This window comes from Galeopterus variegatus, unplaced genomic scaffold (assembly GCF_000696425.1).
Source record: "Galeopterus variegatus unplaced genomic scaffold, G_variegatus-3.0.2 Scaffold4581, whole genome shotgun sequence".
In the NCBI taxonomy this organism is placed as follows: Eukaryota; Metazoa; Chordata; class Mammalia; order Dermoptera; family Cynocephalidae; genus Galeopterus; species Galeopterus variegatus.
Window position 1 is genome coordinate 79611 of NW_007730692.1, and position 24705 is coordinate 104315.

General features: G+C 36.7%; 1 protein-coding gene across 1 annotated transcript in view; it reads right to left on the reverse strand.

The window, feature by feature from the left end:
• Window positions 1-24705, reverse strand: part of SVEP1 (sushi, von Willebrand factor type A, EGF and pentraxin domain containing 1) — a 189706-nt gene that overhangs the window by 68729 nt on the left and 96272 nt on the right. Inside the window, exons 18-28 of the mRNA XM_008587896.1 lie at window positions 24413-24574; window positions 22417-22578; window positions 15895-16056; window positions 15386-15477; window positions 14041-14137; window positions 11826-11939; window positions 9105-9218; window positions 8160-8361; window positions 5247-5404; window positions 4142-4343; window positions 2790-2965 (exon numbers count right to left, since the gene is read on the reverse strand). Coding sequence (XP_008586118.1) covers window positions 2790-2965; window positions 4142-4343; window positions 5247-5404; window positions 8160-8361; window positions 9105-9218; window positions 11826-11939; window positions 14041-14137; window positions 15386-15477; window positions 15895-16056; window positions 22417-22578; window positions 24413-24574 — 1641 coding nt within the window. The remainder of the gene's footprint in view (window positions 1-2789; window positions 2966-4141; window positions 4344-5246; window positions 5405-8159; window positions 8362-9104; window positions 9219-11825; window positions 11940-14040; window positions 14138-15385; window positions 15478-15894; window positions 16057-22416; window positions 22579-24412; window positions 24575-24705) is intronic.

Consider the following 24705-nt stretch of genomic DNA (forward strand, 5'->3'; position numbering starts at 1 on the left):
GCGATCCATTGCCGGACACGAAAAAAGACAAAAAGGAAAAAAAAAAAAAAGGTTTGGTAGAATTCAGCAGTAAAGCCATCTGGTGCTGGGCTTTTTTTTTTGTTGGGAGACTGCTGATTATTGCTTCAATCTCATTGCTTGTTATTGGTCTATTCAGGTTTTCTATTTCTTCTTGGTTCAGTTTTGGTAATTTGTATGTGTTGAGAAATTTATCCATTTCCTCCAGGTTTTCAAATTTGTTGGCATATTGTTGTCTGTAATTATCTCTAATGATTCTTTGTATTTCAGTGGTAACAGTTATAATGTCTCCTTTTTCATTTCTGATTTTTGTTATTTAGGTCTTCTCCTTTTTTTAGTTAGCCTTGATAATGGTTTGTCTATTTTGTTTATCTTCTCAAAAAACCAACTTTTCATTTCATTGATCTTTTGTATCATTTTTTGGCTCTCTATTTCATTTAGTTCTGTTCTGATCTTAATTATTATTATTTTTTTTCCTTTTTGTCTTTTTCTCGTGACCAGTAACGGGATTGCAACCCTTGATGCCGCGCCCGCACCGCATTCAACCAGTGAGCGGACCGGTCTCTACATGGGATCCAAACCCTTGGCGGGAGCGCCACCGCGCTCCCAAGCACCGCACTCTACCGAGTGCGCCACCGGGCCGGCCCTGATCTTAATTATTTTTAAAAGCAGCTTCTATGTTACTCTTCCAATACTCCCATGTTACAACAACCTGTCTAATGTTTCTAGTTTGTCTGTTTTCTTTCCTTCTCCCCAATTCATTTCTTTACAAATCATCCTCACTACCTAAATGCACTAAACCCCCTGAACTTCCTTCTCTCTCCTCTCCTCACTACAAAATGCTCATGTCTCTGACTCTACAGCTAGAGCCGCCCTTTGAGGCTGTAATTTCTGTGACTTTGACATGCAGAAGTAGCCTTGTTGTCTGGATTGGAGCTTTACAAATACTGTGTGGCTACACATCCAAGGATCAGGATATACGTTTCATCTAACTCTTCAATTATTTTGGTTAATGAAGAGAGCTGCTTTCTCCTTTGTTTCTCATTTGTCCAAGTTTCCCTCCCAGTAGAAGCATAACAAGTGCTTCTGATTACTCTGACATTAATGCTCAGTGATGTCTCTTCAGTGGGTTTTGTTTTGTTTTGTTTTGTTTTTGTCCTCCAGTTAGAGACCTCTTTATTGTTCAGGGATTTTCACATATGCCCTATAACTTCTATTTGTCCTCCAGTTAGAGACCTCTTTATTGTTCAGGGATTTTCACATATGCCCTATAACTTCATTCTGATCATGCCAAGAACTACCTGAGCTGCCCTTCCTGCCACCAACTCCAGCCATCTCATAACCTGCCAGTGATTTCTCATTGATTTTAAGATGAAAACCTTAATCCTTAACCTGCTCTACAAGGGTTTAGGTGATTTGGTCATGACCTCCTTCTCTAGCTTCATGCCCTTTATTCCCTCTTTCACTCTGCATTCCAGATATATAAATCTTTTAGCTCTTTCAACAAGAGCCATTCTCCTTCATCAGAACATTTTTCCATTGCCTCTTCATTCTACATCAGCTCCTTGGTTACAGGCTTTCATAGAACAATATTCCTTTCCTCCATAGCGCTTACTTCAGTTTGAAATTACACATTTGTTTAGTGTGATTATGGGAAAAATATATCACTCCCCCACCACAGTGAAAGCTTCTGGAGAGCAGGAACCACATGATTTTTGCTCACCATTGGGCTTTCAGTGCCTGCCATAGATGCCTGACCCACCTAGTGCGTGCTCAGTATATATCCTTTAAATTCACAAACAAATCAACTTTAGTCTGATCCCATTGGATCTTCTTAGTATTAAAAGTAAAACAATGCATAAAAAATAATTTTTAAAAAATAAAATAAAGATCTGATTTGAGGCTTTGCAAAGGTAATCTCCACATTTTCGTGAAGATTAGTACTTTTTGTACTATATTTATAAATATATTTATCTTACAACTAAGGTAACAGGTCACCCCAGGGACCTTTTAAAAAAATATCTGAAACAAATGAGGGTGGTGAAAAATAATATCATGTACAGAGAACTTCTGTAAATGTATCTAGATAGAGGAAGCTGATTGCCACGCACAATGCTGGGAAGCTTGAGTCACCTAATGCTTTGTAGTTCTTCAAACTAAAACTCTGAATATTTATTAAAAATTATTTTTAGAAGACAGGTTGAGGGCCGAGCCCGTGGTGCACTTGGGAGAGTGCAGCGCTGGGAGCGCAGCAGCGCTCCCGCTGCGGGTTCGGATCCTATATAGGGATGACCGGTGCGCTCACAGCGCTCACTGGCTGAGTGCGGTGCAGCCGGTCTCAAAAAGGACAAAAAAAAGAAGACAGGTTGAGTTCCATCTGAAAAAGGGCATAAAAGATGGACAGCTATTAGCAGTGGTCCAATTTGTGTATTGATCACGAAATAAAACTAAACAATCCCTAAAACAAACAAACAGAACCCACCAGCAATTTATTTCCTTGGAAGACAGTTTAGCAACCACCTATTAGTTCAGCTTGCTTCTTGGTGGTCTTAATATAGATCTCCAAAGGCATTTTTTGCACAGTTACACAGCTCACCTAGGAAAAAGCCTCTAATAACTCACAGTCTGGATAATAAGGGGTAGGAAATGAGACAGATAACCGTTGATCTTTGTCTGAAACCAAGGACAACAAAGCAAGCAAATTTGATGTTCATTTATGTACCATCCCCTCTCGAGTCTAACAGCATTGTAGTCATTTTGCTAAAACATACCAGGTATGGATGAACCAACAGAGAGGCCAGCACCACCATCAGATAATTTCCCATCTATGTAGACTTTCCAGGCTCCATCAGCACTTCTCCAAGTGATTGCAATATGATGCCAGCTGCCATCATTCACTGAGGGACAGTCTGTTATCTTTTCCTTGCCATTCACATAAAGAACCCAGCTGTGGAAAGAAAGAGTGCAGGGAATATAGTCATTAGTCATATGTTGTAATCCTTTCTGTGGGGCATGTTAGTATTTTTCTTCTTCTTTTTATGAAAAAATAGTATTTTTGCAAAATTGTTCCTTTCTGCATTTTCCTGTTTTCCTTTTCCTATTCAAGCAGGCAATGAGTTCTCTCTTTATATGTGTTTTGCCTCAAGGGAGGTTTTTGCAAACTTCTTGGATTCTTTTTCTGAAACTGAAGTCTATCAAGAAGAATAGTGTTTGAGGATTGGAAGATTTCCACCAGGAGAGTGAGGTTTTCCTGAACTGAAGAGGGGTAAGAGAATTCAATGGGCATCTGAGGCCTGCAACCTGCTCATTAGTAGGCCAGGAATTTGGGTGAATTTGAGAGGAAAAGACCATGTGATACACCACAGAATCTGCTCAGATTGAAGGCACAAATTTGCAGCATTGCCAAGGATTCCACACGTGGAAAAGAGCAGTGGTCTTGAAGGGACCACATGGTGAGCCAGGGGACAGCTCAGTGATAAGTAGTGTGGACATATGACCAATGATGGAAGTCCTTCCTAAATTTGTGGCTCTTTAGCAAACCTCTGGGTATGACTGAGGTTGATTTTCTGACAGCCCAGAAAGATGGGGCCCTGGAGTTGGAATTAATTGATCCTGAAGAAAGAAAGAAGTGTCATCTTGCATACTGAGTTTGAAGACTGATTCATACTCAATACACCTGTTCCCCGAGGGTGCATAATGTCACTGAAATCCTTTAACCTTTGGAGGTTCTGCTAGGAAAAAGAAAGAGCATGAGTCTTAGAGTCAGAGTTTGAGACTTAGCTCTGCCACTGTCATGGTGTAAGATTTTGGGCAAATCATTTAGTCTTTCTGAAACTCTGTTTTGCTACCAGTAAAATGGGCACTAGTTCCTCAGGTTATTGTGAAGATCAAGTGAAGTAATACATATGAAAATACTTAGTTAACAGCAAAACACAATGCATGCATAAGGTATCACTAAAACTCTGCCTTCTGACAAAACTTGTCTAGATGCTCTATTTGATTATTGTCACTGTGCTGTCCTCCTGGAGCATGTGTCCCCCTACTCCTCCATCCTCCATCCCCAATATCAGTTCTAACTTGGTGCCAAGATAAGGTCCTAAGTCTCCATGACATTTCTGCTTACCCATTATAATCAGTCAGGAGGAAGGTATTGTCACTGCCATTTTCAAGTGCATAGGAGATTGGTGTTCCATAATTGGTGGTGTCAGAGGATTTCATCCAGAATGTGCAGGTTACAGCATGGAGAGGTGGAAGCACGCCATCTAGCATGATGTAGCTATAGATGGCAGAAACTTCAAAATCCAGGTTAAAACCCATAGACTGTTCTGAAACAAATAAGAAAAGTGTGCACACAGTGGCACTTGCAAAGCATTTCCAATCATCCAAGGTAAACAGCAGTACTACTGTCAAAGAAGCTCATTTAGTAAATATAACTATTTGAGAAGTAGTTTAAAAATTAAATGCATATTATTTACAAAACACATAGCACATTCTTTTAAATAAAATAATTAGTGAGGATGTAAGATAGGAAAAGAACTCAATAGTGAAAGAAAGCAGAAAAACAGGGAGGATTTTGAAGGAGAGGTGGAATTGGGGTGTTATTAAAGCTGGGAGACACTAAAGCATGCTTGCCCTGTACTGGCCAGCCACACACACACACAAAACAAAAAACAATAAAGCATGTCTATATACCGATGAGAGAGGAAGTGACTGATGTTGAAGGAGAGGAGGAGGAGGTAGTGCAAGACCAACATCCTACCCCTACTCACAGCTCTGGCTTTTCCCTATTTCATGAGCAATTCAGCTCTGCCCCAAATCTGTATACTCCACTGAATAAAACAAAAATCCTACAGCTAAGACTCTAGTCTCCCAAGAAAGCAGTTTAGCACTGACTTATTGATTCTCAAACATGTCCAGGTACTCTCATCTCCTAAGTCAAGTGGCTTATGAAAGTGTCCTTTCTAAACATATAGAATGTAATGAATTCTACTAAATTCAATTTTCTCCATTTCCCTCTTACATTTATAAGCTTCAATTCCCTCATCTGTGCTATGGGGGATAATAATAATAGTACATAGTTTATTGGATGACTGTGAAGATTAAATGAGCACGAAGTGCTTAGCACAGTTTTTTGGCAGGTAGACAGTGGTTGGTGGAGGTAGAAATTGTCATTGTTATTATATTACTATTTTTAGTATTGTTATTAATAACACTGAGTTCGTATATACCTGTTTCACACCTGCTGCCTGAAAATCCAGGCCGACATTTACAACTGTATGAGTTTAATTCATCCACACAGGTGGCCTGATTTCTGCATGGGTTAGACTGACATTCGTTGATGTTCAATTCACAGTGTGGCCCTGTGAAGCCCGCTGCACACTGGCATCTGAAAGAAATCAAAATGTGGTAAAAATGAGAACAGTTACAGAGTTATTACAGGAAGTCTCCCACTTACGATAACTTTGTCTCAAAAGACTGAGAATTGAAATGCCAAACATATTTTCCACATCAAAACAGTGCTTTAATTGTTAGTAACTTTTTCCAATTCATCTGATTAAACCTATTTAAGACAACATGTATGAGAGGTGTCGTAGTAACAAAAATAATGTAGAAAGTAGTACTGGTCCAGTTGAAATATTTACACATTGTGGTTTCTCTCCTCACAGAAGTTCTTGGAAAAATATGAAAAGTTCAGAGGCTGTTCTAAAGGCTTTCTATGTATTAAGCCAATCTATATAACAAAGAGGTAATATTAGTATTATTCCCATTTTACAGATGAGTTAAATCGTTGCTCAGAAAAGTGAATTAATTTGCCCAAGATCTATTGTTACGAAGCAGTGGAGTGGGATTTTGAACCTAGCCCAGGCCCTTGTTATTATTCAGGATGCCATACAGTCTCTGTGGCATGCAGCAAACCATTTAAATACGTCAGAATGGAAAATACACCTGATAATGTCAAATGTTGACAAGGGGGTCATGAAATAGGAAATTTCACATAGTGAGTAGAACTACAGTTTGGAGATGGTATGAGAAGTTGAGAGTTTACATTCTCAGAGCCCTGTATATTCATCTCTTGTTATCTGCTCTGGGAGATTACTGCCCAGGGTGCACAAGGACCCTTGTAACAAATGTTCATAGCAGCATCGTTCTATAAGTATATGGAGAGGAGAATGGAAAAATAAATCATGTTAATCATGTAATGATATACTAAGCAGCAAATGAAGGAATAAACCAGAGCCAAATGTATACACCTCGTTAATACTTGAAAACATGTTGAATGAAAAAAAAAATTGCAAGGTATGTTATAGTAATACTAGTTATGTAATATGTAAAAGTATGCTATTCTCATACACTGTTTATAGAATTATATATGAAGTAAAATATAAAACCTGAGTGGTAGTGATATATACCAACTTCAGGACAGTGGTTACCACTGAGGAAGAAGGGCAATGTGTGTGTGTGTGTGTGTGTGTGTGTCTTGGAGACTCTGTCTTTAGAACTTATTTCTTTAAAACAAAAGATGTAAACCAAATATGGCAAAATGCTAGGACTGATAATCACAGTGATGAATGAATGAACATTTTTTATTTTTTGTAATTTTCTATGTAATTAAAGCATTTTGTAATTAAAGAACACCTGTCCAATAAATGCTAGTTAATATTATTGTTTCTAGCCCATTCATACGGAGACCTCTTTGATACTGACTTAAAGGTGACTAATATAAATAAATGGTATTTAGGGAGTTTTAAAGGAAATCTCAGCTGGAATTGGGGGACCTTTACCGGATCTCTGCATTTAATGGTAAATCTATTTTGGCTAGAATTTCACTCATCTTTATCCTCCTATGTTTGACATCATTACAACACTACCATATCCTCTTCTATAAAATAGGTTCACTTTGTCAACAACCTGCATTCCCTCTGAATTAGAATAGTTTACCTTCACCTTTCATCTAGTTAGAATCTAGATAAATCTGGTATTCATCAGTTGTTTTGAATCCTAGGGAGAATATGAAACCCTTGTGTTCATCTGGAAATTTCTCATTGCTTATGGTTAGAGGTTGTATGCCACAAAATGTAAAGAACCTATGAGAAGATGCTACACTGAGACCTCATCCATATTGGGGATGAAAGTCTCTTTAGCAGAATTGCCTTCCTATTTTTTTCTGGATAGTGCCTTGGCTTGCTTTGTGACAGGACAGTAATAGATGGGAACCAAACCAGAAGAAAATTGGGAAGCATTGCGACTGGGGAGACTTGGTATTTGCTTTTAAGTCTTTTAAACCTATAGAACCAATAACACCTCAAGGATAATAAAGTTTCCTAAAATTTTGCAAGCAAGACATTGCGACTGGGGAGACTTGGTATTTGCTTTTAAGTCTTGTAAACCTATAGAACCAATAACACCTCAAGGATAATAAAGTTTCCTAAAATTTTGCAAGCAAGAGCAGTCTGTTTTCTCTGTGCAGAAGTACTGTCTTCTGTACCTCCCTGTAAGGGGCAGGGCATGGGATATGGTGGTCTTGATAATGGTAACAGGAGTGGGTTGGTTTTCAAACTGTATCCTACTGGCACCCTAAGAGTTGCCTCAGGAAGACAGTCTTAATCCTCCTCAAACACTACTATTTCCAACCACAAAAGCTTAGCTTTTACTATTTTATTTGTTTCTAGTCATGTTAGATTTCTTTTAAACCAAGCATTACTATATTAAACATGTGTTTGAAAACCATGAGGCAGTAGATTGCACAGTCCATTTCAATTTTACCTAGTATAAAATCTTCAGCTGAAACAGAAAACATTAAAAAATAGGGTTTCATCTAGTGCTACTGTATTTTCTTCTGTGTAATTGTTTTTCCTTTTATCTTTGGTGACTTCCTAAGTGTAGAACAGAAGCATCAGATTCATTGGGAAACTTAAAACATAACAGGTTAATTCTTTTTAAATTATAGGCTCTACTTCAGGCTTAGCGAAGCAGAACCTCAAGTGCTGGGGAGATTCTCCCGTAGCCCATCCTTGGGCCCAGCATTTGAGAATGGCTGACTTGGGACATGAAGTAATGTTCCATAAAGGTGTAACTGTTCGAAAGGACTGAACAGTTAAGAAAATAAAAATAGTGAAAAAGAACCAGATTTAGCCTTTTACCTGAAGCTATTGACACCATCTTTACAAGTAGCTCCGTTTTTGCATGGCTGACTGAGACACTCATCCGTGTTTTCTTCACACCGGGTACCCAAAAATCCAGGTGGGCATTTGCACAAGAACCCCCCAACCTGGTCTTCACAGACTGCATTATTTAAGCATGGACTTGACTGGCATTCATTGACTTCTGTTTCACAGTGCAGGCCTGTGGGTGGAGGAGGAAAAGAGCCCAAGTGATTAATTAACTCCCTGGGAAAACTGCGATCAAAGATCTGACCTCCTGGAGGAGCTTCTTTTAAAGAATTGAAGTGGAGGCCAGAGAGCCGCTGTCCCATTAAACTGGTTCAAAATCTATTCTGTAATGACTGCTGGCTTTTGCAAATCATTTTAGGACTTTTTTGAATAATCTGCTGTTTTTATATTACTTCTTTCTAAAACTAAGATTGATAATGGACATCTAGTTGAGATAATGTTAAAAAAAATAAAACTAGTAAATTTAGTTTAAAATTTTCCTGTTTCTTTGACCTTGCCTCTTTCCTTCACTTGCTATTTTCTTTCTTCCTCCTTGTCAATTAAATATGCATTTTAAACCATATTATTTTTCATTCATTTGCAACATCATCTTACATGATTTGTCTCCAATTCCTTCTTGAAAGTTTGTCTTAACACACACACACACACACACACACACACACACACACACACACACACACACCATTACTTCTTTCTGAACTGTTTAAGAGCAAATTGTAGACATGATGCCCTTTTGCCCCAAACACTTCAGGGTGTATTTTCTCAAAAATGAAGACTTTCTCTTATGTAATCGCAGTACAGTCATAAAATCCCAAAACAACATTAATACTCATATATACACTATGTTAGTAAATGTACTAATTTGTGGTGATTTCCAGGATTTTAAGACAATGTAGGAAGAATGGAACATCTTACCCATATATCCTTTCACACATGTACAGCGATAGCCAGCCAAGCCGTCAATGCAGTTTCCTTTATTTAAACAAGGACTGGAACTACATTCATTTATATTTTCTTCACATAGTTGACCTGCAAAGAATCATAGAATCTTTGAGCTGGAAAAAACCTGAAAGGACTTTAAGACCAATAGTTTTCAAGCATATTGTTGGGGAGAAAGACTAGAGTAATTGGAAATCATGGCTGATGTTTGTAAAATATTTTGCTCTTTGCCAAACACATTGAAATAAAATGCTTTCTTCCATTTTATGAACTGCGAAAATTTTCTAGCAAGAAACTCAACATTTGAACATGCAAGAGAAAATGATAACCACGCATATATAGCTATGTTTTTTAGTTAAGAAAAGTTTCATTTTTAAAAGTTTTTCTTATGTTATTTATTTGCTAGTTGTTTACCCCTTTGTTGAATTTATTCTCTTTACAGTTAAGAGGTAGCAATCATAAAGTTGGAAAAAAATCATGGGAAAAATATATTAAATAAAGAAAGCAAACTGGGAAAACACAGCCAAACTTCTGTGCAGCTGTCCCATGTTTTATGTGAATATAATTTGGGAACAACTGATGTGATTCAAATTCTTAATTTCATACCCATACAAACTGAGACTCAAAAAGGCTTGTGACATTACCAAGGACAGGCACAGAAATAAGCCTAGAACCACATCTGCAAGTTCAAGTACATATGTACAAAGACTCCTTTGGTTGAAGAGTTTAGGATGCTTAAATTTACCACTCATGAAATTATGTAATGCATATCTAATAATTTATGTACCCTAACAACATTAAAATGTGCTAAAAGAAAATGGCACCAATAAAAGTCAGTTTTCGAGAATAGTAAATCTAACATAAAATCTGCATTTTTTTATACAGACCATAATAAGCATTTTTTTTTTGTTTTCTGCAGTTAAATCCATACAATAAATTTAATGCCTATTAATTAGCACAATACATACAATGTCTAGGAAATAAACGTATTTTTTATTTAGAAGCTTGGATTTATTTTTCTCATAGTACGTATCTGCCATTCTGGTTATAAGTTTTCACTAGGATTCAACCCTAAGTGTCACTAACCTGAGATTTGGAACTTTAAATAAAAACGTGTATGGTGGAATTGCGTGATTTTCATACCATATGTGAAATCCAACCATATGCACATGGTAAAGAGAGTGGAAGAAAGCATGGGAAAGAAAATTGCAGCTGGGCAAATGATTTGGCTGTAGACTCAGCTGTTGAACCCACAGGCCGAGTGTGGGTGATGTGTGTGCAGATCTGTAGCTTCCCCACTTGGCCTCAGAGCCTGTGTGCTCTTAGAATGTAAGCTGGCTGTTACTTGTTTCAAGGTATATGTGACATGACCCCTAAATGCAAGCCACCCACTGTATCTGGTGTTCATGAGACAGAATGATCTCTTCTCTTGTTGGAGGTAAAATAGGCATATTGCAAAATAGTATGCCTCTCTACTTGACAGTTGATTTGAGGGACTTTCAAGGGCTATTTTGACTATTGAAAATTTCTCCCTATATACAGACTTTTGAATTAAACTTCCAGATAAAATGTGACTCCCACTGCAGAAACTCAGTATATCTTCCCATATGACTGTTGACTACCCCACCACTGCATGGATTCCAAATAGAGAAAATATATGAGTTGTTTCAAATGATTATTACTATAAATTATGATGTGAAACATTTTCATTTCTTTACGAAAATAGTTTTTAGATGATAATGTTATTAGAATCTGATTTCTTTGAAATGTTTTAAAGACCTTACTGAACTTACTAAAATGTAGAAAATTATATTCCCAAATGTATTAAAATATATATTCAGATATGAATTTAGTATAATAATTTTATGAGTTAGGTACAGTACTGGAAGATTTAAATGATCATAACACTCCCCATAATAATATTATGAGGTTGTTACTATTTATAAAGTAGTAAATCATATTCTGCTTGATGAGAATTTATCATCTATATTTTCACTAATTATAATGTGATTGAACAAGGGAATTGATCAATGTTTCTGAACTATTTTGGGGGAGGAGTTTGGAAGCTGCAATTTTGTGACTTAAATAAGATATACACTGAAGTATATGCATTTATTTAAGTTAAAAAGAGAGGCAGAGTGGTCCATAAAAATTTCAGGGACTCTAGTGCCTGAAGTCCACAGTTAGTAATAATCACACACACACACACACACACACACACATGCACACACACAAACCTGCATAGAAATAAACACATACACATGTCATAAGTTCAGCAAAATACTAGTGAAGAGCTAGGGAGGACTTAATATTTATCTGGCACTGTTGAGGCTTTACATATTTCCTCTAATTTCCTGGCCTCTCTTTTTACATATGAAGAAACAGATTAGGAGACATTAAGTAGTTTGTCCAAGGTCACACATCTAGTTGGCAAAGATGAGTCCAATGCTTGTTTTATAAACCTCAAGCAATTTTACACTGCCTAATTGAGATGTTATTCTCCTTGCATAATGGCATAATGAAAACGACACTTCTCCAGTGCATATAAATAATATTAGAAAAAATGCCTATTCAGTATGTTGATAATACCCCGTAAATATATCCTAACAGTACATTTCAAATTTACGTCAGTGATGAAAACTTAATGATTCCAAGTGTTTATATGAGTATTGTAAAAACAAGAAACTTTCTCCTTACCTGTGTAACCCAAAGGGCACTCACAAATAAATGCCCCAACTCCATCTTTACAAATTCCGTTATTGAGGCATGGCAGCGAGCTGCAGTCATCAATGTCTGCTTCACACTTTAAGCCTAAAATGCAAACCAAACACTGAAGGACAATCAAAGAGAGGAATTAACAAAAGCAGAACCATGGTCGTTTAAAGGTAATACGCTCAATAACCTGAATTTATAGGAGGGGAGCAGTGGTAAAGAAAAGAGAAATATTTGTTAAGTGCTTCCATCTAGTTTTAAGTGAAGGTGCTGCCTCTTTCTAAACAAATTTAAGATATCCTTACAAGGATACATAAAAGATAGCAAAAGATCATAAATTAGGAGTAGGGGAGAGAAAAGGGAACTCTTGAAGCATAAAATGGAGCCAGGAATTATGTTAATTTGAAAATAAAAATATAAAGTCATATATACTTGCTACCAAGGTCACCTGGTTGAGGGGTGGACATGGGGCTATATCCTACTAGATCTTAACTCACAAGCCAGGTGTCCTAGGTGGGCTGCATCTTCCCACAGGGTGTACACAGGCTTTCTATGGGCTAGCTCTGCTGGAAACCCTTAGTTTTCCTCTACTATACCAGGAGGTCTGAAAATGTGATCCTCGGACCACTAGTATCAGCATTACCTGGGAATTTAATAGAAATGTAAATTCTCAGGTCAAACCCCAGACCCACTGAATCAGAAACTCTGGGGTTGGTGTCCAGCAATCTGTGTCTTAACAAAACTTCCAGGTGATTCTGTTGCACATTAGAGTTTGAGAACCACTATCCTATATTATGCCCTCTCTCAACAACCACTCATTTATAGAATTCTCGGACAAGATCCATTATTTCTTTTGAAATGTCAGGGCAAAAATTTTTATCAGCACCACACTCTCCCGAGTGAGCCACGGGCCGGCCCTCAGGGCAAAAATTTTTATAAAAATTCACGCACACACGCACACACACAAGTCAGCTTTAGTAAGAAGAATGCCAATATTCCTTTTTTCTACTATATTAAATAATTTATTTATTTTTAAGTTTTACCTTTTACATTGTAATGGTACATACTATGGGGTACAATCTGATATTTTGATACATAATGTTGCATAATAATCAGGCCAAGGTAGTCAATGTATCAATAACCTCATGCACTTATCATTTCTTTGTGGCAAAAGCATTCAAAAGCCTCGCCTCTACCTATTACGTAATATAGAAAACTTAACTGTTAATTATAGTCACTCTACTGTGAACACCAGAGCTTATTCCTTCTATCTAATTGTAACTTTGTACCTGTTGGCCAGCCTCTCCCTGTTTCCTCTCCCTCTCCCCCTTCTCTCTGCAGTCTCTGGTAACCACTGTTCTATTTTCTGCCCCTATAATATCAAGTTTTTTTTCTTAGATTCCACATATGAATGAGGTCCTGTGGCATTTGTCTTTCTGTGCCTGAAGAATGCCAACGTTCTTGACAGCCCTTGACTATGTTTTGTTCTCCAACCTTTCTTTTACTCATTTTGTGAATTCTTTTACTTAAATAACATTTTTTTCTCCTTAAAGTTGGTTGCACAAAATTTTTTAAAATGCAAAAACCTGTCTAGAAGAAAACGGAATTATCTTAAATTAACTGCAATTTTAAAATATAGTACATTTCCTCTTAAAAATTATGTTTCTGGTGTCAACTGGAATGAGAAAAAAACTGCAAGAAGACATAGTTCTTACATTACTCCTGCATAATCAAGTCCAAAGCCATATTGTTAAGTACACCTTCCAGAAAGATAGAAACGAAGCAACAAATCATAACTATTTACAAGAACTTCCATTAGTATGCAGCAAATGAGAAGAACTGGGAGTTTGTTTAAAAATGTTTGTGCTGGACAATCTGTGCTATGTTGAGTATCATGCATTTAATTTGTATTAGAATGAAACCTTGGGCATGTCCTCCAGAACTGTTATGATGTGAGTTTTCCATAGAGAAGATGATTCTTTATTCTTCCTCCAAAATATGCAAAGAAAACCCATTTGAGGGGTATGTATCCTTTTTTACCTATTGGGTTATCTTGTTCAATCAAATTTTTGTTCATTGATATGGTCTAATGAATCTTACAGGACATGTCTTTGATGTTCCAATGTTTGATTCTGCAGGTCACAATGATTTTATATGAAAAATATATCAAAACTTGTAAATTTGTATTTTTCTTTGTTACCTGTATATCCAGGTGGACAGAGACAAACATAACCACGCCCAAGCTGTTGGCAGGTTCCACTATTGTGGCAAGGGTTTAAGAAGCATTCATGGAAAACCTACCAGTGGCAGAAAAGAAATCTATCAGAGACAAAGCACTCTGTTCATTTCAAAGCAATCCTGACTAGGGAGTCAGAAGGTTTACAATATTAGACAGCTAGTTCCCGGTTCCAGGTTAGTTCACTCAAGCTGGCTGAACTGCTGCCTGAATAATGTTGGTGCCTGCCATATGTGGGCACAAACAATACATGAACGGTCTTCAAAAAGTTCATGGAAAGATGAGTATTATCTTTTAATTCAATTTTCCACGAACTTTTAAAAGTACCCTTATATATCATTCTTGAATGATTTTCTGGTAAACCCAAGTAGTGTTTTTAAATGCTGGCTGCATGTTCCATTCATTTGAGATGTTTAAAAATCATTCTAAGGACAGGGCCCCAACCCAGACCAGTTAAAGCAGAATCTCTGGGAGTACAGTCTGTACATTATTATTTTTAAAAGCTGGCCAGCAAATTCTACTATGCCTCCAGGTTTGGGAACTACTGTTTTAGGGGTTCCTACAAATTTCTTTGTCCACTAGGCTCAGTTTTAAATATGACTTATAAAGCCCTAATAAGTCATTATCTTTGGACTAGGCTTTAGAAAGTTGAAATAAGAAATATAAACCTTGTTATCCTTAAAAATACTAAAAGCCAAGGAATTCATGACATTGGGCAAGGTAAATTCAGAGTAATGGCTGAACCCACCAAAATAATCAGATGTAACAAGTAGTCTTTAAAAAAGGGGGGGGACAATTGGTTTAGTTATGTTTATGTTTCTTAATTTTTTAAAACTCATACCTTATTCCAAGAAATTATATATATATATATACACACATATATATATATATATATATTTTTTGTGTGTGTGTGGCAAAAAAATTAAATAATTTTCATAAGAGTTGAGTAACTCTTTCTGCCAATCAGAAAAGACCTTTGGCTAAACCAAATGCCCTTACTCAAATGATGGGTTCTGCTTGTGGTAAGTGAATTATTGGTGAATCAAAATCCTCCCTGTATCTACTCATTCTTGATTCCAAACATTGCTGGGAAACACTCCCAGTTTGGGTACTTAGAACTTCTAATGTTACATTTTTGGAAAGTTCATATTAGGAGTCATAAGTAAATGCAATTTTTCATTTATAATTCATGAGTCTTGATTACTTAAAGTTTTAACCTTGGTAGTTTTCCTTTATTTGACATGTAAAGTGACAAATTGTTTTCTAGCATTCCACCAGAGAAAAATTTATACATAGAAAATGGACTTGCCTGACTGCTGACTTCATACTCCTTTTTAATATGTCCAGGAGCAGCACGAGGCACTAAACTTTCCTCTGCTGCTGAGAAAGTTGAACTAAAACCTAGTAAAATTAATAGAAAAAAAAAAACCATTAGAAAAACATGTTTGTATGTGGTAGCTATTGCCAATAAGTAGACACTATCTAAATACTATGGTCAAGATTCTGGTTGTCAAAGAGTGTAATGCCACATAGATTTTGTTTCAGTAATATCAAAAAAGCCCAGAGATGGATGGCACATGTCATTAAATCCTAGACTCTTAGAAAGAAATGTGGAAGTTATCAAGTTCAACATTTCCAAATAAGACTCTTTCAGCCACTGTCATCAAAAAGATCTCAAAAGGACAATTTGACAAGTCCAGACACCCAAATCTATTGAAAATAGTAATATTCAGAACTGAAGCTACCATTGAGACAAAGAAAAGTACTAGTAAAGTCTCCAACATGGGATTCTGAAAGAAATAAAGTAGATCATCTTACTTGAGCAATCTGTGATGGATCTGGCACCAGTGATAGTTGTTGTTCCATAAAAGGGACAAGCCAGGCAGAAGGACTTCCCTGAAGTAGGTTGGTAATAGTCTTGAGGGCATGGATAACAGGGCATTAACCCAGAACGAGAGAACTCTCCTTCTGGACAAGGCGCTGCAAAGATAAAACGAATCATTTGTGCATGTATATATATATATATATATATTTATATCATCTATACTTATACATATATATATATATTTATATCATCTATACTTATATTTGTGCTTATATATTAAGAATATAAATTTTTTGACATATTGGGCCGGCCCGGTGGCGCACTGGATAGTGCGCCGCTTGGGAAGCGCGGCGGCGCTCCCGCCCGAGGGTTCGGATCCCACGTACAGATGACCGGTTCCCGCTCACTGGCTGAGTGAGGCGCGGGGGCAACACCGAGGGTTGCAATCCCGTTGCCGGTCCCCGGTCCGGTACGGGGGCAACACTGAGGGTTGCGATCCGTTGCTGGACACGGAAAAAAAAAGACAAAAGACAAAAAAAAAAAAAAAAAATTTTTTTTGACATATTTAGAGCAAACATTTTCACCAGTTCGTGTTTCTTCTTTTTTCCATATTGGAAGATGGTTTATTTTTGTTTAGATTCCCCTTTGCTTTCTTGAGTTTTCAACAAAGTGAGGTACAAAATTTGAATATATTTTTAATATGGAAAGGAAGCAATAGATTTTCTTTAGACAGACATAACAGGAAGACTTTTTGTTTTTTAATAATTCAGTAAAGATTTATAATAAACATAGTAAAAAAGTAAAAATAAGGATATTGTTATTATGATTCAGTATACCATAAAGTTCTAATGCAGATTTTGAAGTGTTAAAGTTTGTGTTTTGTCTATTAATTTTGTCGAACTGCTTTCTTTGAACTAATTAATTTTTATTCCTTCTTTTTAAATAATAAAATAATGTAAGGCAAAGGATTTACCTATGAAAACAGCTTTAGTTAAATCACAGTTTGATAATTAATATTGCCATTTTATTTGCAATTTTCTAAATGATATGAATTATAATTTGACTTTTTTCTTTGATCCAATTATTTTTTGGAGGGATGTCTTAAAACATATAAATGTTTGAAGTATGTATTTTTTCGCTTTAGCTTTTATTATTTTGTTTGTTTGTTTGTTTGTTTGTTTGGCGGCTGGCCGGTACAGGGATCCGAGCCTGTGACCTTGGTGTTATAAGGCTGCGCTCTGAACAACTGAGCTAACCGACCAGGCCCCTAGCTTTTACTATTAATTTCCATTTTTATCACCATATGGTCAGAGAATTTACAGTGTATAGATAACTACCACTTTTTGAAATTTATTGAGATTTTCTTTTTGGCTCAATATATCTAAAAATAATTTAAAATAATTAATAAATACCTCATTAAAATGTTTTCATAGTAGAATAAAAAGTGTAATGTATACTATAAATTCAATCTTATCAATTATATATTATATGTTCTACATATCCATACTGATTGCCTACTTGGTCGTAGAAAATCCAAAGAAGGTATTAAAATCTTCCACGAAAGTTGTATTTCTGCAATTTCTTCTTGTGAGACAGATTTTGTTTTGTTTTTAATGCTGATATTTGATAACAAAGCTTTATCATGACTAGTTTATATTCCTTGTGAATTTTTTAATAAAAAGAATCTCTTCCTCACTTGATGCTATTTGGCCTTGAATTGTCTTTTTTTTTTTCTCTGACTAATAAGGGGATCGCAACCCTTGGCACGGTGTGGTCTGCACCACTCTCAGCCAGCGAGCGCACCAGCCATCCCTATACAGCATCTGAACCTGTGACCTCGGCGCTACCAGCGCCGCACGGTCCCAAGTGAGCCACGGGGCCGGCCCTGAACTGAACTTTTTTATGATTCATTTTGTCACTCTTGCTTGCCTGCTTTTTGTATTTGTATGTCTGTCAATCCTTTTATTTTAAACCTTTCAATGTCATTTTGAGTTAGATGTGCTTTTTTTTATTTTATTTTATTTTATTTTTTTGTCTTTTTCCGTGTCCGGCAACGGATCGCAACCCTCAGTGTTGCCCCCGCACCGGACCGGGGACCGGCAACGGGATTGCAACCCTCGGTGTTGCCCCCATGCCTCGCTCAGCCAGTGAGCGGGAACCGGTCTGTATGTGGGATCCGAACCCTCGGGTGGGAGCGCCGCCACGCTTCCTAAGCGGCGCACTTATCCAGTGCGCCACCGGGCCGGCCCTAGATGTGCTTTTTGTTAAGAACATTCAGTTAAATATTGTCACTTAACCAAATCTGAAATTCTCTTGACAGTAATTGGTGGAGTATTAACTAAATAAAAAAAAAATAGGTTCAATCATAACACTAGCCTGGATTTTCTTCAATAAGTTTTGGTTGCATTTGACAGAAGGTCAGCGGTCAGAGCTATTCATGATTCAATCCTTGGATTCGGGTTGTAGACTGTGACCAAAGATCAATTTAGGTGGAATGTATCCTTTCCTTGTGTGAACTGATGTTATTTGAGGGAACCCTAAAGCCACTATAACCTGAGAAAATTAGTAAAATATCAAAACTTCTTAAGAAAAATAGTCAGCCACATCTTTTTGCAAAAGAGCTCTTTTACATACCCAATTGACAGAAAGTTAGAAGTCGATTCAAGAGATGGCAGAAGATATAGATATTAATGTCAATTTAGAAAAAAGTGCTGCTTGTGACTACATTTGTTATATGCATGAAATAGTTTTAAACTGTAAGTATCTGTGTTTCCTGAGGAGCAAGTTAATCTACTCTTTTTTGTTTGTTTGATAGATCTCAGAGTTCTAGATAAAGCCCTGTTATTTGCACAAATACACTGTAAACTTGTTGAGTTTAAAACGGGTTTTCTGAATCTTAAGTTTGCAAAAATGATTGCCTATTTGGAAAAAATAACTTCCAAACAGCTAATTAAATTAGTTAATTGAAAGCATAAATCTTCTATTGGTAAAGGTATAAAATTTCTATTTTAGAGAATATGAGTGTCTATGAAAAGCTAAAAAGATAAATTCTGTCAGTAAAACTGAAGATGCTATAATGAATTAAACTGTACACATGATTTTTTTCAGCATAATCTTATCTAAAAAAAAATTATGCCCCTAAAACCTGAAAGAATGCCAAAAATTATATTAAGATATAATAACAATGAAATATTAAGATTAAAAGTAAATAAGCTTTTTGGCCTCACAAAAAAACTAACATGTTGTTGTGATGTCTGTACTTTACTTTTTGGCATGAAAGTGTAAAGTAAATTTGCACATAAAAATTAGTTTAAATTACATTCCAAGGGCAGACAGTTGTCATCAGAAATAGAATTTCCAGAGTGGTCTATTAGCACTTAATATATTATTTATATGTGCAGTAAATATATACACACACATATATAACATATGTATGTATAAACCCACATATACCTAATAGTACTACTAATACATAATACAGTGCTAAACATACACACACACACACATACACAGTTCCTAAAGGACACATGTCATAAGAAAAGAGGGGGGAAATGTTTTATTTAATATCAAAAATGATATTAAAATCAAGTTAAAAATAGTGCATTGAAATGCCTGGGAAAAATATTATCCCAATTGTGCTGTGTCCTGATAGTGTTAAGAACAATGCCTGTGGCCCTGGAGCTAAGTGGAGTTTGCCTTTTAAATGGGTTTTCTGACTATAGCTAATATATTGTACACTGGAAATTTGCGAATAGAGTAGATTTCAGGTGCTCTTACCACACACACACACACACACACACACACACACACAAAGGTAACTAAGTGAGATAACAGATATGTTAATTTGCTTGACTATAGTAAACATTTTGCTATGTATATCAAAACATATTGTACACCTTAAATATACACAAAATTAATAAATAGGTTTCCTACGACAAAGTCAGAGGTCAATAACTCTCATACTGAGCCTCCTTTTAATTTCATCCTGGAGGGTCAGGCTAAGAGGTGGTGTTGTCCTGGCCCCAAAATAATCCTTTCTTCTCCTATGGGATATGTCAACAACAACAACAGCAAATCATTTGTGGGACTTACTCTTCAGATAAAAATCATTTTTGAAAAATGAAAAATTTCAGACTTGAGTTTGTAGCCACAAACCCAAGAATATTTAATGACCTAAGAAGTGATAAAAGGTATAAAAGATGTATAGAGAATGCATTATTTTAACATAGTAATATACTTAAATAAAATTGCTACATTGATTAATAATATTTTAAGTTCAACATGCTAAAGAAATGCAAAAAGTGATATCATAGCAAAAAATAAGATAAACTATACAATATGCCCATAAAAATAAATCAGTACAGAAAGACAGAAAATAAAGAAAAAGGAAAGAAAGAAGAAAATAAAGAACTAAAGGAGGAAGAAAAGAAGGAAGAAAGGAAAGGAAAAGCAAGGAGTGAGTTTAAAACTAAGAAAAAATATATATGGGACTGTTTTAGAACTCAGACATATTTAAGTTTAAAGTAAAGTGTTATTTATCCAGTGCTGAAAGAGAGAGTGCTGAGTTTTGATTCCCACTTCACACTCGTGGCATGCAGAATGTGGTTAAACTTGTGCTAGGAATACTAGAAAACATGTGGCTATTACCAGAATTTTAGAAACTTTCTGGGAATTATAACTGCTTAATTACAATAATTTGGTATTAGACAAACCTCAAGGCTTATTTAGAAAACTAAAAGAAAAATGCCCAAAATGAACTTGTTTCACTATAAAAATCCTAGTTGTTTTTGTGGTTGGAGGAAGGGGCAGGGGGGAGAAGATTTTACTGCAGACTTCTTCCAAAATTAGTATGTATACTGACATAATAAAAAAGTCTCTAGCAGATCTATTTCAACCATAATGTGAAGCCTTGTTTGACTTTTAATAAAAAAAAAATCCAAAGCTGGTGTTACACAACAGACACGGTTTATGAGTTTCAACTTAGTCCTAGGTAAATTCTCTTCACAGCTTTTCTGGGAAACATCAGACTGAAGGAGGGCTGCTCACCCAATTCCTCAAGTGTAGCAGAATTTATCTACCATGATCTTATGAGACTAAGGTAATTTAAGGAGACGGGGTGTTTAAAAATCTATAATTCAGAGTATGTTTTCCCTGTTTTCTTTTCTCCCTATGACACTTATGAGGACTACATCTCCCAAGATGCAATGCTGGACACTGTCACACACCAACTGGTTTTCTAGGAATTTCCATTTCTAATCGGATGCAGTTGTAGTTATGTCTGGAGTGTAGTGAGGGTAGGAGCTGTGAGTATGTGTCTCTGTGTAGCTTGAGAGAAATGGGAAACCAACAGGTACTACTGTGTATGGGTTAAATTTTACTTCCAGAAGCGTACCACAGGGAATGGCATAAAAAGCCATAGGCCTAATGTTTAAATAAAAGTGTAGAGAAAGGAGAGGATACACACTTTTAAATGCTTTTTTTGTCCCCAGTGAGGTAGCAGAGGTAGGCCAACAACTTTTTATTTTTAATCCAGTGCCACTGACTTTTCAAACTAGTTGCAATTGTTTGGAGTTTCTGGCAGTAAGTTGACCTTGACCATCAGTCCTAGAGTCATTGTCATTCTAAATTTACATCTTTTATTTTTGTTTACATCTTCATGAGTATTTTGCTGGAAAACTACCCTCGGTAGGGATGTTAGTCACAAATATTTAAAAATTGGAATTCTAATCTTTTTATTTCTATTTAAACCAGTGGTTCTCAACGTATGGTCCCTGGACCAGTAGAATCGGCATTCCCTGAAAACTAGCTAGAAATGCAGATTCTTAGACCCCTCCCCAGACCTATGGAATAGAAAACTCTGGAGGTGGGGCCCAGCCATCTGTTTTCACATGCCTTCCATCCTGACATTTGAGGACCAAAATTATTGGCTCTCAACTGTTCCTGTAACCTTAGAATCACCTGAGGTAACCTGAAAAGAAAACCAGTATCCAGGCTCTACCCTAGACAAGTCAAATGAGAATCTCTGAGAGTGAAGGTTGGACTTCAGTATTTTTAAAGTACTGATATACATGTGATGATGATTCTAATGTGCAGCCAGAGTGTATAACCACTCATGAAAATCTTCAAATCATAAGAAATGAAATGTCATAGTTTGTGGAGTATGTTTAGAGTTTCAAGGAACACTAGAAAGGACCTCATTTTATAAATGAGGAAACCAAGTTGTTAGTTTAGATGTATTTCTACCGTACCACGAAGTCACATGTTCATTACAGCTTGAGGCCTGGGACCAAGTCTTGTACTTCTTTTGTGTTCCTAATAGCACTGGCTCATGTTTATACTGCAGTTGTTTGCATGTAAGTATTGACAGGCTAAATATAAAGGAACTCTCCACGAAGAGACAGTTATTTACATTCTTTGCATATAGCAGACATATGGTTTTGCTGAAAATAGTCCACCTCTTCATGCATAGAACGGAGTAGGTTTAAAGAAATATCGGTATCTAAGGCTTTGATAACCTCCACAAGCAGAAATGTCCACAGCTCCTCTTTTCACAGTTGTAGTGTTTTCTGGACAGAAGAAGCAGCTTCGGGAACCAAATTCTGGCTGATAAGTGCCCAGTGGACATGATTCACAAGTCTCAAGCCCATTGACTGAGTAGGTGCCTTGTTTACACTGAGCTAGAAAGAAAAAATGTAATATGGTTAATAGCGATATTGAGCTGCACAAAATCAACACTGTGCAGCATTGGGTTTTCTGCATTTTAATTTAGGACAGAATGAGGGACATAAAGAACGCCTCCTCCTTCTAGTCAAGCATACACATTGTACACACCCCATGCTTCCGTATACTAATAAGTTTTAGACTTACTTCCTTTATTACCTATTACAGTGCTTGACACATAGAATGTGTTCAATAAATAGTGGTTGAAAGAACTTTGAAATATATACATCACAGGAAGTCACTATCATAAGAACAAGTTGCACACAGGGGAAGTTGCTCACGTAGAAGTTGTCAACTGGTATGCTGTTCTTTTGAGTGACAGAAACAAAGCCCCAAATTGGGCTAGAGCCTCATAACTACGCTGGTACATTTATCGCTTTAAACAAGAACTGATCCTGCTACCTCTTCCTGCCTACAGACACCATTTCATTTGAGAGCTGATCAGGAGTAGAAAATAAAAGTCATAGCATCAGGCCCAGAGAGATGACATAACTTTCTAAAATTCATAGTGATGATTAGTAGTAGAGCAGGACTTGGGCCCGATGGCCCAACTCCCAGGGCACTGTACTTTCTTTTAGCCCTTATCCTCTAAATGACTCTCATTTTCAGCATTGCTCACATTTTTAGTGCATTTCCAATCACCTAGCACTGCCCTAGAATTTATATTTGTCATTAAGCATCCACACCTGCATTTGCAACAAAGGCAAAGAGGCACAATTTTGTAATTCCTTATTTCAGGTGTGTCTTACTGTAACCTTAATTATGAAAGAAAGTGTTTCCATTAAGAATACTCATTGAGAATAATAGCAAAAATATTTTGAAGATACTGAATATTTTAGCAGCAAGAATATGTACACAGACACCTGTAGTTATTCATTTCCAAGTAAATGGAGAATTGATCTCATTATATCAAATACTGTTCTAATAAAAAGCAAGCCAACGCTTGCTAAGTGTCACGAAAGTCCTTTCCACCAATTAATCTGTGATTCAGGACAAAATCTAAGCTACTTGATGAATGTTTTTGGAGTCTGACTTAGAGCAATGGAATATTTCCAAAAGAAAAGAGAAATGGACTTCTTTAAAGAAGGGGAACATTCGGGCAATATTTTATAACTAAAAGATAGAACAGATAAATAAATAAAATTGCTTTTACCAGTGCTGTTTTTTCACTCTCCTTGCTATTTAGATTTCAGAACTATGACAGGGCTCAGAACATGATGGCTCAAAATATGGCACCTTGGCATACTGAGTATTTTAAGCTGAAGGAATTTGAAACAACCACAGAAGCAGGAAAATCTCTGACCTTCTGCCCTTTTCCCAGAAGCAGGTCATAAAATCTAGGAAGAATTTCTGAGCTTCCCCTGAAGCAGGTCAAAAGACTCTCATGTGAGACGTGCCTACGCTCTACCTGGACGAAGGGACCATCCTTCTCTCTGAAGACAGACACGGAGAAGAATCTGAACAGACGGGCCTTACTAAGTTCTTCCCAGTTTATTACTATGAGATCATACCCCTTTGTCCAAACACACTTCTCCCCAAGCAGCCACTTCTTTATCAGACTCCACATAAAATACCCAGGTTTTCCTGTTTCTTTGGGCCTTCACTTCTAAAGGCTCCTGGGTCATGTAAAACTTAAAGAAATTTGCATGCTTTTCTTTTGTTTATCTGTCTTTTGCTATAAAGGCCTCAGCCTTAAACCTAGCCATGGCTGAAGAAAAGAAATCTTTCTTCCCCTACAACTGGAAATGAAAGTCAGGCTGCTTCCAGTCAAAATGTCCACTAAGCCTCTACCTTTACATTCAGAGATGCTTCTCGAATGGAGATATTCAGTGTAAGTCCCAGGGGGACAAAGTTTGCACTCCAGTTGCCCTTCTTCATCTTGATAGGATCCCATCTGGCAGCTTTCACAGACAGAATGCTCCAGAGAATAATAGGTTCCCAAAGGGCAATTGACTGTAGAGAAAAACAGGAAACACCAAATAAACCACAGCCACGGAACACACTCGGGACCTTTTCCCCTAACACATGAAAGTAATAAAGCATGGTTCCAGGTACTACTGTGTATGGGTTAAATTTTACTGCCA